General features: G+C 33.1%; 3 protein-coding genes across 3 annotated transcripts; 1 reads left to right on the forward strand and 2 right to left on the reverse strand.

The window, feature by feature from the left end:
• Nucleotides 1-2600: 2600 nt before the first annotated feature.
• Nucleotides 2601-3961, reverse strand: TRIADDRAFT_61901 (uncharacterized protein; the record flags this gene model as incomplete). The annotated part of the gene is made up of 4 exons (XM_002117847.1): nt 2601-2699; nt 3092-3201; nt 3786-3858; nt 3935-3961. The coding sequence occupies 4 exons, from the start codon at nt 3959-3961 to the stop codon at nt 2601-2603; spliced, it is 309 nt and encodes a 102-aa protein (XP_002117883.1).
• A 1748-nt stretch (nt 3962-5709) lies between these two features.
• Nucleotides 5710-12139, forward strand: TRIADDRAFT_61902 (uncharacterized protein; the record flags this gene model as incomplete). The annotated part of the gene is made up of 27 exons (XM_002117829.1): nt 5710-5791; nt 6081-6146; nt 6345-6412; nt 6599-6641; nt 6783-6877; nt 6994-7009; nt 7163-7206; nt 7311-7442; nt 7560-7740; nt 7841-7877; nt 7957-8040; nt 8142-8256; nt 8355-8484; nt 8577-8777; nt 8883-8944; nt 9034-9175; nt 9339-9425; nt 9546-9619; nt 9764-9865; nt 10006-10111; nt 10381-10483; nt 10589-10634; nt 10720-10866; nt 10932-11066; nt 11157-11248; nt 11361-11421; nt 12035-12139. The coding sequence occupies 27 exons, from the start codon at nt 5710-5712 to the stop codon at nt 12137-12139; spliced, it is 2556 nt and encodes an 851-aa protein (XP_002117865.1).
• Nucleotides 12140-13280: 1141 nt separating this feature from the next.
• On the reverse strand, nt 13281-17629 carry TRIADDRAFT_33189 (uncharacterized protein; the record flags this gene model as incomplete). The annotated part of the gene is made up of 6 exons (XM_002117848.1): nt 13281-13599; nt 13928-14103; nt 14735-14891; nt 15768-15943; nt 16174-16580; nt 16882-17629. 6 exons carry the CDS (start codon nt 17627-17629, stop codon nt 13281-13283), a joined length of 1983 nt encoding a protein of 660 aa, XP_002117884.1.
• Between the last annotated feature and the right edge of the window lie 562 nt (nt 17630-18191).

Here is an 18191-nt window from a genome sequence, read left to right on the forward strand (position 1 = left end):
ATTAGTAAGTCGTTGCTAGAATTCTATAAATTATGCGATAGTCTATTTAATGATATATAAGCATACGAAATTTGATATAGAAATTCACATTTAATAAAAATTTGAAAGTTGTGACTAGTTCACTACATTTTATCATTTACTTCTCACATAAACAAAGTGTATCAAGTAAGGATAACTTTCATTATCATAAGAACTTCTGCATCACTAGAATTGGCACTTTGCTATCATTACCTGAGGGCTTCATTATATAAAATAATGATGTGACAGTATGTAGTAATAGTCTACTAGTTATATATTCAAAAGAAGAGAGTTTAAGACAGTCTAGAGGAACTAGAGTGTTCTGTTAATACGGAGAAAAGAATAAGCTTTACTAAGTGACTGATATTACTTACTTCGATTTATTAGACAATCACCAATTGTTTTAATTTTAAAAACTCTTTTAGTCCGCATAGCTGAAGTTAAAATATTACTATAACTTAGGTAAATTTGACTTGAATGCCACTACTACAGCTACGAAAAGCCTGCAAACATGATCTACTGTATAATATAACAAAGTATTGTTTTCAGAAGGGTAAAATATCATGGGTACATACTGTAGTGATTAAACGTCATCAAACTCAAATATATTTCAATCACGTAAGGCCAAAATTGACATAGAGATAATTGTTTCCATTATCAAAGCTAACTTTGTTAAGGATAAAATAAGATAAAAACAGTAAATAAGATTGATTTAGATATTGGGAGCCATCATTACATGATACGGCAGAACAGTAAAACCTAGGCTAAATTGGAAGTTATTCAATCATGCTGCTTTTAATGAATGAGTGAATTTTAAAGACTAAGGAGACTTAAAAAGTTTCTAATTGAAGAAAGATATTTATGAGATATTTTTTAGGCAATCAATCTCTATTCATATAAATTACGACAGTATGATATGAATCATGAAATTTAGTTTTTAAAGTTTCTTACTTATAGCGTTTTAGCAAGAAAAAGAAATTGTTACTCAATTCAAGCTGCAATTAAGCATATTAATGCATAAATAATAACATTGATTTCATGGTCAGCCTTACAGTATTGTAAGCTGTATAAATAGATACAGCGTAAGATTAATTCGCGTTGCAATTTCATGAATAGATTGATATAAGTCATTTAAAAGATTTTATTTAACAATGATTAACATCGTAATAGTTAAAGTAATTAGTATTAGATAGTAAACGACAAATAGTTGAAGTTGATATATAAACATGTGAATATTCTCTAGCGTACAATTATTTTTCAGAGATGACTTTGTTTAACAAATAGAATAACGTTTTGTTTGAAAGTTGCATCTACGCTCTATTATATATAGTGACTGTATATTCTAAATTTAAATGTTAATTTTACTATTAAACTTAAAAAAGTATCAATAAGTAGGTCTGATGAATTTATTCACTTAGGAATACAAGATACAGCAGCAGCTAGAAATGAATTGAGAATTAGAGGTATTTACTGCTATAAGTAGCACGTAAGCTTTTGTAACATTCTCCAATAGGACAACAAATCAATGAATTGTCATATACTGTAAATATACCAATGATATGAAAGCATGTTGACAAGCCAGAGTAGTGATCACTGTGATAAAGAAAAATATTTTTGGAGATTATTAAATAATCAAAAAATTAAATGCTGATTATTCTTATCAATGGAGAATGACAGTTGACTAATTTATCGTTATTTTTGATCGAGAGACAAACAAAATTGTTGTACAAAGTTGACATCTGATAAAGGTCATGCAAATTAATTATTATGTTGATATAGCTATTGATCGATTCGCGTCTACAACCCGCAGTAATTTTCCCTGCAAGAGTTCTCAGTTACCCTAGGTGTAGATGATTGTAGACTTTTGCGAAGTAGTGAAGTAAGACATTTAAATAATTATGGAGCAAAATCATTGCAATGTATTCAGATTTTCTATCTAGACCATGATTGCTATTCTATTTCAGCATCACGCAGTGACAAGGAGTAAATAATTATAGTGATTGAATACTTTTAGTTATAAATCTGATTTTGTGCTGTAGCGATCTTAGAACCTCAGATCAATGATCAGTTACGATATGACACATTAAACTTATATCACCCTAGATCAGGCATCAATATAGAATACCCATATTACGATAATCTTTAACTTTTTTCTGCAATATCTGTGTGTATTTGAATGACTGCAGGTAGCGAAGTATATCTGTATCTTGAAAGGTTTGATCCTATACTCTACTATTATTACATAAGCAAGGCAATATGTAAATTTATTCCATCCCTGAACTAACGTTTGACAACATTTTCGATCAAGTAGCTCAATAAGTCGGTATATGGGATCTAAATTAACTTTGTATGCGATTAATGGTAAAAGGGGTATCTGATACGCCTACTTTGAGCTCTTAATCAATTGCTGACTGTTGATTCTTTGAGTTCTAAATAAAGTGTTGGATGTAAAAGGAAGTAGATACGAGCAATGGGGATTTATTCTTTTATTGATCGATGATTGGAAATTATCGTGTATACTGTACAAGACTATACTGTAAGAAATTGAGGTAAGATATTTATAATTTATTATATAAGATTCTTTATTGTGTAGCCATAGTCTTCTTTCCTTTCGTTCGCCCAATGCGTTTATCTTTTTTCTTCAATCCGACGATGTTTCCTTTTATAACACTAGCATAGGCCTATTAAAATAAGATTGAATTTGTCGAATAACTACCGCTTGCTCATTGAACAATAATCAAGACTATTCTAATTGTAATTTCTGAGCTTATCCTTACGAGTTGGAATTTGTTTAATTCTTTAGAAACAATCTGTAAAAATGAATTTATTGCCTTGTAAGTTATTGTTTTATACTCGATGTATCAACTAACAAATGTAGGTATTATTTTGCAGTACAGGTATAAAGCTATTCAAGATAGATAGGCAGTTATCGTATTTACGCAATACTACTACGAAGACTATGAAGATAGTCATCCGTTGAATGGATAAGAAGATATTACTAATTTATTTAAGTTTAGTATGATGGTCAAGACTCAAGTTTAAGTCGGGGTCTACTTATTTTACATGGACTTACCACATAACTGACTTTCCTTTTCCCATTGGTGGCTCTGATCAGACATTTATTATCACCAGTCGATTCATTTTTATCTCCTTTACAACTTTTTGGTTTAGTACGACCATCATCTATGCAAGGATTGATAGAATAAGAATGGATTATGCTTGTAATCTCCTATCGGCTAAGAATGATTGCTAGGATTGATGGTTGATATTGATTTCTACTTTCAAAGATTATCTTGAAATTTCCGTCAGCTATCATCGTTTATACTACTAATCAGCTATTTTGGTCAATGGCGTCATCAACAACTTCATAGATTGCTTTTCAACTAGTCACTACAATTATTATGTAGAGTAGAACAATTGCATGATATCCTGTCCAGTAGTTAATTACAATATAGTTGTCTGAATACTGTAGGGTTGTATACTACTCGTCTATTGAATGATATGGTGTCCATGACTGAAGTCAATATAAACTTTTGCTACAACACGTTGTAGCGATTTCGATTGTGCGTGATTCTGCTGAACTAAAGTGATGATGATTGTATCATAAGCAGGAAAAATACTGGAACACCTGTATTAGGGCTAAGTGATCATCGTACTTGAACTAGATGATGCTGATGTATAAGTTAAATGGAAGCAAGGATAGCCTTGCACTGCTGTTGTCCTACTAGCTGTTGACTGCATTTTGACATATCCAAATGAATACTTACATCGTTTAATAGTGACAAATAGTGAATTCTTATTTCGTGTCTCTTCGAAAAGTTTGGTTAATTCACTCAAGAACTAAAGCAATAAAAATAGAGACAAGTGTTATGATCGCTGTCAATGGATTGATTATCAAATGGATTTTTCATCTTACGCTATCGTAGCTCTTGAGCAGCACCATGTTGGAATCGAGGCTGGTCGTAATAGTAACGGAGATGCTTGTCGCTTGAATAACTGGAGTGAGTTTTGCGGTCAAGCCAAGCTAATTGTTGATTGCTTCCCTTCTAACCAGTTGCATGGGCTCATGTACGATACACTATCGAGTCGGTGAGTTAGTGATGTCCAGCAGTAGACGCCACTAGAGTGCATGCGCACTACATACGCTACAAATGGTCTACAGTACACTGTACGTCGTTTACAATACAGTATGTACTGTACTGTACACTTGGCTGAAACAGCCCTACTAAAGCAGTTATAGAAGTTCATGGCGAAGACAGTGAAATACTATTTCGGTAGGATTATTTCAGCGAAGTGTATGATGAATTGAGAGCAAAATAAATAAGGCTACTTTACACTTACTACAGTGCAGTATTTGCCAATGGTGTACATTGTATCTTTCCTATCATTGACTGTTACTAGTCAAGTCAATTTACAGTAGACATACAGTACTGTACTGTATGCTTTTGGCTTGAACTGGGTACGGTACGGTATGGTTGAGTACTGTACTGTACGTCTACTGTACTGTACACTGTACATTGTGGACAGGACTCTGGTCAAATTGTGTATTTCTGTCCTGCTACGTCTTGCCTCCAATGGTCAAGTAAATGTACTACAGTGTACAGGACAGCTAGCAGGACTCTGGTCAAATTTTGAATAAATAAATGTATTGTATTTTTGTCCTGCAACGTCTTGCTTGCAATGGTCAAGGACACTGTGTGCAGGACAACTAGCACGACTCTGGTCAAATTATGTATATTTGTCCTGCTACTTCTTGGTTCAAATGGTCAACTACTGTATTCCCAACATTGACCGTACTGTCGTCGGAGAGTACAGTGTACAGTACTGTACACTGTACACTGTACAGTATGCTTTTGGCTTGAACTGGGTACGGTACGGTATGGCTGAGTACTGTACGTCTACTGTACTGTACACTGTACAGTACATTGTGGATAGGACAGCTAGCAGGACTCTGGTCAAATTCTGTATTTTGGTCCTGCTACGTCTTGCCTCCAATGGTCAAGTAAATGTACTACAGTGTACAGGACAGCTAGCAGGACTCTGGTCAAATTTTGAATAAATAAATGTATTGTATTTTTGTCCTGCAACGTCTTGCTTGCAATGGTCAAGGACACTGTGTACAGGACAGCTAGCACGACTCTGATCAAATTATGTATATTTGTCCTGCTACTTCTTGGTTCAAATGGTCAACTACTGTGTACAGTTGTCGGAGAGTACAGTGTACAGTACTGTGCACTGTACACTGTACACTGTGTACAGGACAGTGAGCACGACGACTCTGGTCAAATTGTGTGTACAGCAAAGCAGTACGGGTAGTGGACGTACTGTACCGTACCGTACCGTACCGTACCAGACCCACATCAAGCCAAAAGCATTTACTCTACTGTACCTGTATGGTCGTTGGGCATACAGGTGACTTGCTTGTGACTTCTACGCACGCGCATGACACTGCCGACTCCATCATAGTGTTTTGTAATCGAGTGAGAAAAGAACACAGACAGTACTACCCTTCACAACGGTTGGAAACCCTACCCTGCCTGATCGCAGCTCTCCCTAGTCTAGTCATACTGTCATTGCAATCGGTGCTAGTTCATAACAGTCGACTTGCCACATCAATAAGGCAATTTTCGCCATTTTCCTTGCATTGATCCTTGAAATTGGTGAGCAATTGAAGCACTCTTGCCATGAAAAATGCCTCATACAGCGTTTGAAAAGGTGTCTGTAGTGGAGAAACTACCATCCAAGCTAATTATCGAATCTATTTGCACCTACGGTAAGCATAGAATGCTAGTATCAGCAATAAAAATAATAATATGCATTCCTGTAAGAAAAGCAAGACAGCAAAGCGTAGTGGCAATGGGCTTATGCTTGTCCAGTACGTTAACCAATAGCAAGACGATAGTACAGTATAGTAGTCATCAAGTGAAAGATGTACAACTTACGATAGCTGTTGTTGATCAAAAATTCAACTTAGCTCCATGTAGCTCTAAAAGAGAAAAATGGATCTATTTCACTTAGCATTGATTGTAAGCCATTTTTGATTCAATCAACTTGACTTTTAGGGGATTACTTACTGGTAGGAACAAGAGATGGTGTCTTAATATCCTACAATATTACCATGGGCCCAGGTAAAAATAGTGCAATAGACAATTGATAATAGGAAAGAACAATTTTCCATGTCTACTAGTTGACACTCCATTGCAACATTAAATCAAGCAAAAGTGTCATGACTTTCAAGGGTGATAAGTTACCTGCACTGTGCAGTGTGCACCCACTACAATGTACGTTTACGTAGGTAATTTGATTTTCATTTACTATCGGTAAAGATCAATCTAGCCCGGATATCAAACTTGTACGAACATTAAAGAATTTCTCTAAGAAACCAATCGTACAGGTAACTAAATTAGCAGTCTATACTATCGTCACTGGATAGAGCAAACTATCTTTGTTACAGTATCAATAGCATGATAAAATGTCAATATTTTCCTAACTTATCGAATCCAAAAAAATAATAATGCAATACGCGTACTATGATAACTACTTGATCGTATTATCATCATCTATCTTATGATAATCTTAGATGGCAGCTATTGAAAGTATAAACCTACTCATTAGTTTATCAGGTAAGCTTAACAGCCTTAGGATGCCGACCCTCTCAAAGGCTACATGCTATTGATATGTTTTAAACCAGCGTAAATTGATATCAAAGGTAGCGTCAATAGAGCATCTCTCTCTTGATATCATCTCTATTCTTATAAAATTAGATTCCACCATTTGCTTGTATGAATTAAAATCCTTGACGTTAATTAATCAAATGGCCAAAACAAGAGGAGCAACTCTGTTTGCTGTTGATGTTTCAGTAAGTACACCAATGGCAATACATAATTGACAAAAACATTCTTATTAATCAATGACCAATCGATCAACTTAATTATTCTTCAATCCACTACTGATCAATATTGTGACGTCGTATAGAAAAACCGAGAGGATGGTAGGTCATCGTTGATTGCGATTGTATCTATACGTCAGATTATATTGAATTACAGTCCTGTTCAATTAAAATAATTGAATGAATGATAATCATTTCATCAAAAGTTCAATCTTTCACCATCATGTTGACGTTCTAATTCAATATTACTTCTAGGAGATCAAATTCGTCTATGTGTTGCCGTCAAGAAAAAATTACAGGTATCAACCTTGATTCGATAATGAATATAGATCCATCAACCATGTTATCTTGCAATAATCACTACCTGCTGTATATTAATGATGTAATGCTCTCACTATGATAGATTTACGTTTGGGAAGATGTCAATTTTGTCGAGTTAGGCCCTGATTTATCTGTGCCAGATACACCTAGGGCTGTCATGTGGTCTAAAAATTACCTTTGGTTAGGTTTTAAAAGGTCTTATTACGTTATCAAGGTATACATCAATGGAGAATAAATACTACTCTTATGACTGCTTTACAGTGGTATCAATTTACATATCCAACATGGATAAACCTCTTTCACAATATTTATTGATTTATTAATATTTCAGTTGGATAATAACGACATGTTTGAATTATTCGAAATTGGAAAATCTCCAGAGCCTATGATAACTGCGTTGAGAAACGGTATAGTAGCTGTCCAAAAAGATGATATGACTGTATTTTTAAATTCTGATGGCAAACCGGCAAGAAGTTTCACGATAACATGGAGTGATACACCAGCCAATATAAGTAAGTTAAGGCCGAAATTAAGATTGCTTGAATTGAAAATTACCAACTGAAATGATGATCATCATCGATTACAAACTTGTACCATTTGCTGTTGCTTTAGCTTACACTGCGCCCTATATTATGGGAATATTATCAAGGTGTGTACTGATTTTTGACACATTTTTTTCCCCCATGGTATTGCTGTTTTATTGAAAGCTTTCACTGTCATCCTTGTAGGTATTTAGAAATTCGACTTGTTGATCCTCCAACATTGGTGCAAAGTATCGAATTCGACAAAGCCAAATTGATAACTTGCGACAAGTAAGATATCCAAAAATAGTAATCTAAGATTGTTTATGCTGTACACAGTTGTTGTTGAGAATATATTAAATTATACTCGTACTACATCATTTTCTTGTTAGATACTGCTATTTAGCTTCACAAAGTTGTGTATGGCGTGTACAACCAGTACGACTAGTTGATCAATTGGAAACTTTAATCAATGTAAAAGAATTCGAACTGGCATTAAATCTATTGGTAATGCTCTATTCATACTTTATAAAAAATGTCTGTTGATAATTCCGACTGATGTTTAATACAGTATGTACTTTTTTTAATTGTCAATTTCATTGTAGAATGTCAATTCCATAGATGGAGCGCAAAAAGAGCAACAAACACGTCGTATAAAAATCTTATTGGCTTTTGATTTGTTTGCAAAGCATTATTTCCAACGGGCCTTTAAATATTTTACTGAACTTAATTTAGGTATTGTTAAACACCCTTTCTGGATGAAAGAACAAGCTGAATATCTTTATATAAATTTCTTTCCTCACTTTGTGATCATTCTTTATGATTAGATGTTCGTATCATTATTGGATTATTTCCTGGTTTAATGGGGGAAGAACCGTTGACAAATTTCAAATATCCTATAGAAATTACACGTCTACCATCAACTGCTGAACAGAATGGATTAACATTCTTAGCAGAGTATCTTACTGATGCTAGAAATAACTATATCAAAGAAAAGAAAAATAGTAACCCAAACGATATCGAAGAAGGTTATAATGCTATCTTTTGACGTTTTATTCCATATCTTATTACAAATGTGTAATAACGTCATGCTGATATCAATTAATTATTATCATCACTTAATTTATATACAGGGAAGAAACGAGATAGTTTATTGCAAGTTATTGATACAACTTTGTTAAAATGCTATATAAAGGTATCGTAAATTATTTTATAGACGTATGCCTTTGCCGTATTATCGTGGAAATTACTGACATAATTTAACTTGCATGTTTCCCTTCTTAGACTGGCAATGGTGTAGTAAAATCTCTCTTACGCCTTAAAGATAACAATTGTCATATAGATACAAGTGTTAAAGTCCTAAAAGAAACGAACAGTTTGGAAGAACTTGTTATACTTTATGAAAGTAAAGGGCTACATGAACGAGGTATGGATTCCTTTCGTTTTAGCTTTGTTCTTATGCTACCTAATTTAATTGCAACTTTTAATAAACAACAAGATGGCATGCTTCTAAATTTTAAATTAAGCAACGTTCTTTACTAATTGTGGTTAAATTGATAGTCGAATTTGTTGATATATTTTCATTTCAGCTCTAGAGTTACTAAAAAGTGAAGCCAAGAGAAGTGATTCTCCATTATCTGGATATGATAAAATTATTAGTTATTTGCAGAAGCTGGGTACTATAAATTGACTCATTTGCATTACACTCTAGATCCTGAAATTTATATTGTTCTGCATTGCAATAGGCTGTTATCATGCTTGAAATGTTTGTAATATTTTAATACATGTGATTATAGGTGAGCAAAATTTAAAGTTAATATTTAAGTTTTCTGCATGGGTATTAAAAACAAGTCCCGATAGTGGTCTAATGGTTCGTATTTGTTTCTCTCACTGGCAACGTATTGAATATGTTATGTTTAACTTATCACAGCAACTATATAATGTTGTTTATTTACTGTATGCTAAAATTTTGCAACACTCGCATCAATAATTCTAATTTCATGTTATAATACAGATATTTATTGATGAAAATACACCAGAAGTTGAAAGCCTCCCTCGTGGAAAAGTTTATAAGCACTTGCAAAATTATTGTCCGGAATTGTGTATTCCATATTTGGTACGTACAAGACATTACTATTTTCTACTAAATCGCCCATTATTTGTAATAATATCTAATAACCAGATCCATGTGGAGGTAATGTATCTTTTGTTGGTTTACTATAATGTTATCAAAAATTTCCAATATTCGTTATATAGGAACATATTATACATACATGGAAAGAAGAAGAAAGTGAATTCCATAACGATCTCATTAAGTTGTATCTTCAAGAAGTAGAAAACGAAACTGTAAAAAATTCCAATGGTATTGTATATAGTATTTCATCAATATCACATCGACAGACATCTTAACATTACAGAACTCAATTTGCTATTTCTGTCATAAAGAGTCAGAAAATGCTTCTGTTAGAGCAAGTAGACAGCGTCTGGTAATGTTTCTTAAGCAGTCCAACCATTATACGCCTCAAAGCTTAGTTACATTTTTTCCAACATCAAGTAAGGACTGCATAGTAATGTTTACAAATGTCGTTGAAAAATGTCAGAGATCAATAACATGTACGTTGTTGCTGCTAGGGTTATTTGAAGAGAGAGCATTATTGTTGGGACGTCTTGGTCGTCATGATCAAGCCTTAGCAATTTACGTTCATGTAGTAAAAGATGATAAAATGGCTGAAGAGTAAGCTTAATGATTAATTATATTTAATGTTTATTTTATTGTCGGTAGTAAACAATTCAGACAATGATACTTTTGCTTTAATGTTTTTGCTGTCCAATCACATAGGTACTGTTGGAGACATTATAATAGTGAAGGTAGTGGACATAATGAGGTAAGTGTAATTAGACGCAGTGAATTAAACTATGAAATTTTTGCCTGTAAACTGAGTTATTGGCTGATGCTAAAACTATTCTTAGGTCTACCACCACTTCCTTAGAATGTACCTCTCTCCGCCTGATCCGAAAGGATTAGGCATCAAAGTGGATATACCTAAACTTGAACCAAATGTTAAAAGAGCTTTAGAAATACTAGAAAAATATTACGATCGTATTAACACAGCGGAGGTATCAAACATTAAGGAGTGCGAATTGTCATCTAGGTAATAACTGTACAATTTTCTATAACGCAGGCATTAGTCCTTCTGCCTCCTACTATGAAAGTGAACGAGATTGCCTCCTTCCTTATGAATGTGGTTGAAGATCGAACCTCACGACGTCGTAATGGTCTCATATTAAAGAGTCTGCTGTATTCGCAACGTCTGCAAGTATGTCATATGACAGTACAGCACTCGTCGTTGCATGCTGATAAATCATAATCTAGTAATTTGAAACGTTTACATCTGTCTGTCACGTAGGTTCAAGAGTTACGAATGCAGTACAGGAAAAACTCTTCAAACATATCGGAAGATAAGTCATGTCGTGTTTGTGGTCAAAGGATCGGTGTCAGGTAGAGCGCTTTACTGAACTCGTATTGTAGTCTATAATTATTTCTCGACGTCTACCCTTTTTTTATGCTTTCCTATCTGATTATCGTTTGTCCTGTACGTTTTATTTATTAGTGCATTTGCCCGTTACCCTAATGGAGTTGTTGTTCATTATGGATGTTGTACGGATCTTAAAGTATGTCCTTGAACTTAACAAGCCTCATCAATCAACGCTATGTTATATTTTCTGAGATGAAATATTTTTTATATTTTGGAAGATAAAAATTTTATAACTATTGTATAATATATGATTTCACTCAATATAATACATTGTGCTACGCACTATACTATACAAGTAGTGATATTCCAAATATCGATTATTGTACGACACTGTCTTAAAGTTTATCTGAAATGTGCAACTGATTTATTTTATTAGCGAACTTAGTGTAATTAATTTGTAGAGAAGAAATTATTAGACAATTGCGTATATTTTAACGTTTAATATAAACCTTGTCATTTTGGCTTGGATAGACTAATTAATCTGTCACTCCAACCTGAAATAAGAATGTAGGCCTGTATAGCATACCAAAAATGTAATCACTTTGGTATTTTCTCGACGTACCTAATATTTTTGATTGAGAAGCGTGAATATGGTAGCTTTTCTCTGTAATGTTATAAAAGCCAATGTACAGCAGAGAATTAATAATCAAACTGCAATTGATCAGGGAATGGTTTTAATTTTATTTAATATCAATCTCACGGAATGATTATTCCAATTCTGGTTATACGATATCACTCGTGTTTTGTAGAGCATGCAATTCTATCGTGCATGGTGTAAAATAAAATACAAGGTGTTCAGTTTCGACCCGGAATTGCTAGAAACATTGAAAGTTTTTTCGTTTACTATTAATTGAACGTGATATTACTTGTTAGGCTTAGAATAAAATTTTAAGTATGGTATTTATTTTAATCAATTAAACTATTCATTATTATTAAATTTATAGTTAAATATCATGGTGTATTTAGAAGTACTTGTACCAAGGATAGTGATGCATTACTAAAATTTCCTGTAGCTAACTAATATAAGAGTACTTAGGTATCGTATTCTATATGAATAATGAAATGGATATAAGAATTTTTTAATAATTACGTCCGCAACAGTGACACTAGTATATATATATATTATCACTATTTTCTCATGCCGTACAAAGAGTATTACAATACACTCGTAGAAGAGATGGTTGCTGTTTCTTGCAGTTAAAGTCGGAAAATAAATAGATTACGAATAGAAAATTGTAACAGCTAAAGGTAAGCGCTAGCAATCTCTGTTGTCACGTTATTTTGTTACGCTAAGATAAAGGTAGCTTTGAATTACTTACTATCTATGATCCTATATAATTGTAGTTTAATGCTACACACGTACTACCGAATAAGAAGCGACTCAAAATCATAAGGAGAGCTTACCTAAATCTTGATGCATACTTAAAAAATATTATGTTCTATAATCTTTCTTCATCTACCCATTGATGTATTTTAACATAGATAATGCAAAAGAATACTAAATTTAATGTAAAGTTATAGTTTTGACGGCCAATGATTTTCTGTAAAGAAATAATGAAATGGTGTTCTTAACCGTAAATTTAGAGAAGCAGATTCTGTATAAAATTTGCTAATATTAGCCTTCTTATACAGAAATACTGATATAAATGTTTCCGAAATATTTTCGGTATATTTATCGCTTTATTTCATTCCAACACCAAACCAATTACGCATGGCGATGAAACTATTAGTAGATACGTACGACAATATAACTGCTTAATTTATTGAGAAATTCGCAGGATACAAGCATAGCAGAGTGAATTATTTAAAAGAAACAAGTAAAATTATACCTAGCACCTCTAGCGGTGACAATCGTTAACTACTATTATGCTTTGTAGTTTAAGCTTTAGATCATTTTGTTGTTAATGATATTACGCTTTCGGTTCAGCTACCCTAAAGATCTCAATCAAGCTGTAGCATTTTGCGTAACACATAACATCTATGTCTAATTAATAGCTACAGCATTCTATTCTCTTTTTCTTCTTCCTCTGTAGAATTCCTTTTTGTATCATCATGTTTATAATATCGCCAACTAATAAAGAAACAAATAGCGCCTAAAAACTTGATAACCGCAATTGTTCCCACAACATGGTAAGAGATAGACCTGCTATCATATACCCAACAAGTTGATGACCCATCACAATCCTTTGTCCACAAAGTACATGAGCGATCAATAAATGCACCAACAATAATTGGACCAGGTATACTAGCTATTAATCTTAAAAACACCCAATTAAAACCCATTGCATATGCTCGCTGACTTTCTGGTACACTCCTGTATTGCATGGTTGAAAATGAATCTGAGTGAGTTATTAGTGATGATAGAAAAAATTATAACGATTCCCTTCGTTTTATTGCTAAAAGTTCTAGATTGATTTCCAAAAAATGTTAATAAATATGTAATATTGCTAGTTGTTATTCTAAAATTGTATACAAATTAATAATGTATTACATTAAGAGGGTAGGGTACTAAGTGCAGCTTCGATTCTGTATCTTTGGTTATTAGACTCAATTATGTTATTTTTAAACGCGATAAACATCTATATTTTTTTAGGTATATAGTTGTAAATACTTATAGTAAGTATTTAAGATAATTGTATTACCTTAGCATTGCCTCTGTTGATGGTACGATTTTACTGGCAGCAGCTGCGATTGATATAGTCAAACCAATGGCGAATGGTGTTAAATATGGACACGGTTCAGTGCATGCTCCACTTACAGCATCGAATCGTACCGTTGTTTGATTGACATTTTTAATACAGCTACAATTTGCATAGCTCTATATTATTATAATCAATAATAACGTTTTAGTCCTTGACAATAGCTGTATATGGTTTTACATTGCTCTATATCACTTATAAGCAAGTAATACTAATCATACAACTATATTTCTTTTAGGCGCATGTTAATACTTTTTACTCCTTGCGTTATACAAATTTAATTTAAGTTATTCAATGCTATCAATTTACCTAACTGAGCATGTAGTTACTTAATTTAATCTACATAGCTCTATAAATTATAATTAAGGATAATGTTTTATCTCTTAATAATAATTTTATACAGTTTTACATTGCTCTATGCCACTTACATGCATGTAACGCTAATTACACAACTGTATTTCTTTTCGGTGCATGCATGTTTATATTTTTTATTCCTCGTATTATACAAATTTAGTTTAAATTATTAAATGCTATAGATCTAGCTAATTGAGCTTATAGGTACTTTATCTACTATTCAAATTAACAGCTGATTGCTGCAACACTACTTAGGATGCTGAGTTTTAATTAAAATGTAGCAAGATTTTAAATCAACGAATGTGTTAATTACCGGATGTTTTCTATCAACTTTTATTAAAAAATGTACCAACAAAAAATAGAAATATTTCCTAGTAGTAGATGTATAGAACTTACGGTGGTTAAATATGTGGGATTATAGATGCCACTAGTACAACCGGCATGGCATGGCGAAAAGTAGGTTACTCTATCCACACCACATATAGGATTGAATTTGACGCCTTTACACATGCAATCATTATTACATGTAGCAGCTAGTATGGGTTTACCGAATCTAATTACATATATTGTGCATTAAAATCAAATGTTATGATCAAATATGAACAAATGAAAATAACAGTAATTCCACACAGTAAATGCATTAAAGTATATTGTATTTATTTCAGACACAGTAGACTATGAAAACCTAATGTACGCGATCTTACATTAAGTGTACTCTCAATACTTGATTGTAGCAAATGTTAAAAGTAGGTGCGCTGATATCATTTTAACTGGCGAATTGGCTAGATTATCAATATATTCCATTATTGGATAGTAGCACTTGACAGCAGGTTGTATATTTTTAGCTATATTGTATTTACTTCAGACATGGTAGACTTATAAAAACCTGCTGTATGCAATCTTAAGTAAAGTCTCAATAGTTTGTTATAGTAAATACTAAAAGCAGGTGCGCTGATGTCATTTAACTGCGGAATTAGTTGTATCACCAAGACCTTCAGATAGTGTATTGGATGATAGCACTCAACTTAGTTGGCTATAGACCATTTTTTGTTAGCTATATTATATTTATTTCAGATACGTGATTATAGCAAATACTGGGCATTAAAAGCGGGTGCGCTGATGTCATTTTTAACTAAAGAATTGTCAAAATATCAAGATATTCCAGTATTGGATGGCAGCATTTGATTATAGACTGTAATATAAACAAAGCCTTACATGTAACTGATATTCATAAATTATCAGGTAAACGCCTAGGAAAGCAAGTAGATTTATCTAGTTTAAATATAAATTTCTTATTGCTACTACGAGCTGGATCTTACTAATATCTTAACACGATACGCTTGCAAAACTTTAATAATTCATAAATTTTGGTATGTAGCATGATTCATTTTTATACTAATTTATCACACCGAATAATAAAAAATCTTACTCTGGTATAGATGATGTCGGTGTTAAAGGATAAGCACTGTTAACACCAGCAAATGGAAGATTTTCACAGCTAAACAATAACCAAAATGCCGCAAGAACATCAATGATACTTAAAATCATGGTTAAGAAAGTAGCTTTCGATCCGTTCATATTAAATACTCTCATGAGAATACCGCCCTAGAATTTCAAATCAACAGATGGAATCATACGGATTGCATTCATATTATGATATATAATAGAACATAAATTCAAAATTGAATCCAGTAACATTCATTATCCTATTAAGTACGTATCTAGAAATTTTTAAAAATAGCCACTACCCGATCTTAAACAATATGATGGATTTCTATTCACTGCTTATTCTATTGATTTATAACTTCAGTACTCTGCATTTTAATATCCCTTACCAATAACATTCCTGTTGCACCACCACCTAACCCAATATAGCCTAGAATCGAACTAGCCTCATATGCTGGCAAACGAAATTGTGCCTCAAGAATTTTAACGAAAAATAATCCAATTCCGGAAACTACTATATATTCAAATATTAAACCAGCTACCAGCAACATATACGGCACATTAGTGATTAATTCTTTCGTTGCTTTAGGGATCTCCTTAATGCTGTGACCATATTCGTTATCAACTTTAGCTGTTTCTGCAGCTTCTTCTAGACGTAGCCTTTTAAATTTCTTATATCCAGGTAAAAATCGTGGAAATCCAAATAGCGGTATTGAAATAAGAATAAGGCCACCACCAGCGATCAGAAATAATATCCACCAGGCTCCAATCCACCGTGCATCGAATATAGTAATACCTTAGATGTGTATACCAAAAATTGAATGGCATCATGTTACTAAACTATGTTGGAAATATGTTTATGCTTATGATGTCTATGATGTAATGCCTATGTTGGCAATATATTAATTATTAGTAAAGAATAGCCAATCGTTCAAGACAGTTCAAGATCAGCTATGAATTAAATGATACACTATTGCTCTTCTGCTGTATTAAGTCTAGTCTATGCTATTACAAATATTTTTATGTGATATTTAATCATTCTAAAATTTGAACTGCCTATAAATTTTCGACATTGCTAAGTTTATAATTGATTTTACCTTCTGGTGGAGATTTTGGTGTGTTTATATAGATTGTTAAAATATTTCCTCCAGCGATATAACCGATTGATGGACCAAGTGTTGATACCGTCATCATCGCTGCGATATACATGGCAGATGATTTTGGGTGGACATTTTCGCTGACATAGGCGCATCCAATGTTCCACAATAAGTTATTACCGGCTCCCATAATTAATTGACCCAGTATAAATACGAAAAAGAAATTTCGAACATAGGCATTACTACCTACTGATTCTGCTGCGCATACTTCAGCTGCAAAAGATGCCGATTTAGCTACACATAAGTCAGTATAATTTGAAGCTGTACTGATAGGCTGATATTCGCCAGCAAAGAAATGAGGTAAGGAATAGACGATAGCGCCAATTCCGGTAGCTAATGCACCAGCACTTAAAAATCGACCCTTATGTCTTTGACCAGCATAATAACTTGCAATGAAACCAGTTACAGCGGCAGAAATTTCTTCACCTGCTGGTAAGCCGCCGACTTCTGCACTTCTTAGATGAAATCGCTTTTCGATAGAACTAACAGTAACACCTACAAATGCTGATATCATCATTCCGGAAACAAATACTTGCAAACAGACGATAAGAATTAGGCACCACCGATGATTTAAGAATTGTAAGCATTTAGGACGGAATGGGCCATAGCCAAAGTAAGATTCTTCTGGCTCGTTATCATCCGCAGTTTGCACATTGCTTATGGGTTTCTCTTTATCTTCGATACTCATTTTGAAAATTTGCAATATCGAAATAGGCCTTTACATGAATAAGAATTGAATCGTAAACATCATTTAATTTGTAGATATTTATTCCCCTATTTTCCAATTCCATGTAAAGTTAGCTCAGTGGCTGAAGTTGATGTCAACATGTAATGTCCAGATATTGTATGTGAAATTGAATTTAGTTACTCTTAATAATTGTTGATCAATCAATACATTCGGAGAGATACATTTAATAGCGATTGTGATTTCCATACATAAGTATTTATGATATTATTTAACTACAATTTTTATACTAATGTGGGTATCTTGATTGACTGGAAGATATATCTAGTGGTTATTAGCGATTGAGACCTCTATACAAAAATATTTACAATCTTGTTTAACTGAAATTTTTATGTTAATGTGGACATTTCGATCGACTCGAAGAGTGTGGACTAGAAAATATCCTTAAGCGATAAATAGCCGTTGATATGTCGGCAATGTATGTATTTGGATCAATCATCTTTAAAGTCTATCATGTCGAGAACTAGTAAACTAAGGTATATGGTCACTTTTCACCTTGACTCTT

This window comes from Trichoplax adhaerens, genomic scaffold, assembly GCF_000150275.1.
Source record: "Trichoplax adhaerens TRIADscaffold_31 genomic scaffold, whole genome shotgun sequence".
Classification (NCBI taxonomy): Eukaryota; Metazoa; Placozoa; class Uniplacotomia; order Trichoplacea; family Trichoplacidae; genus Trichoplax; species Trichoplax adhaerens.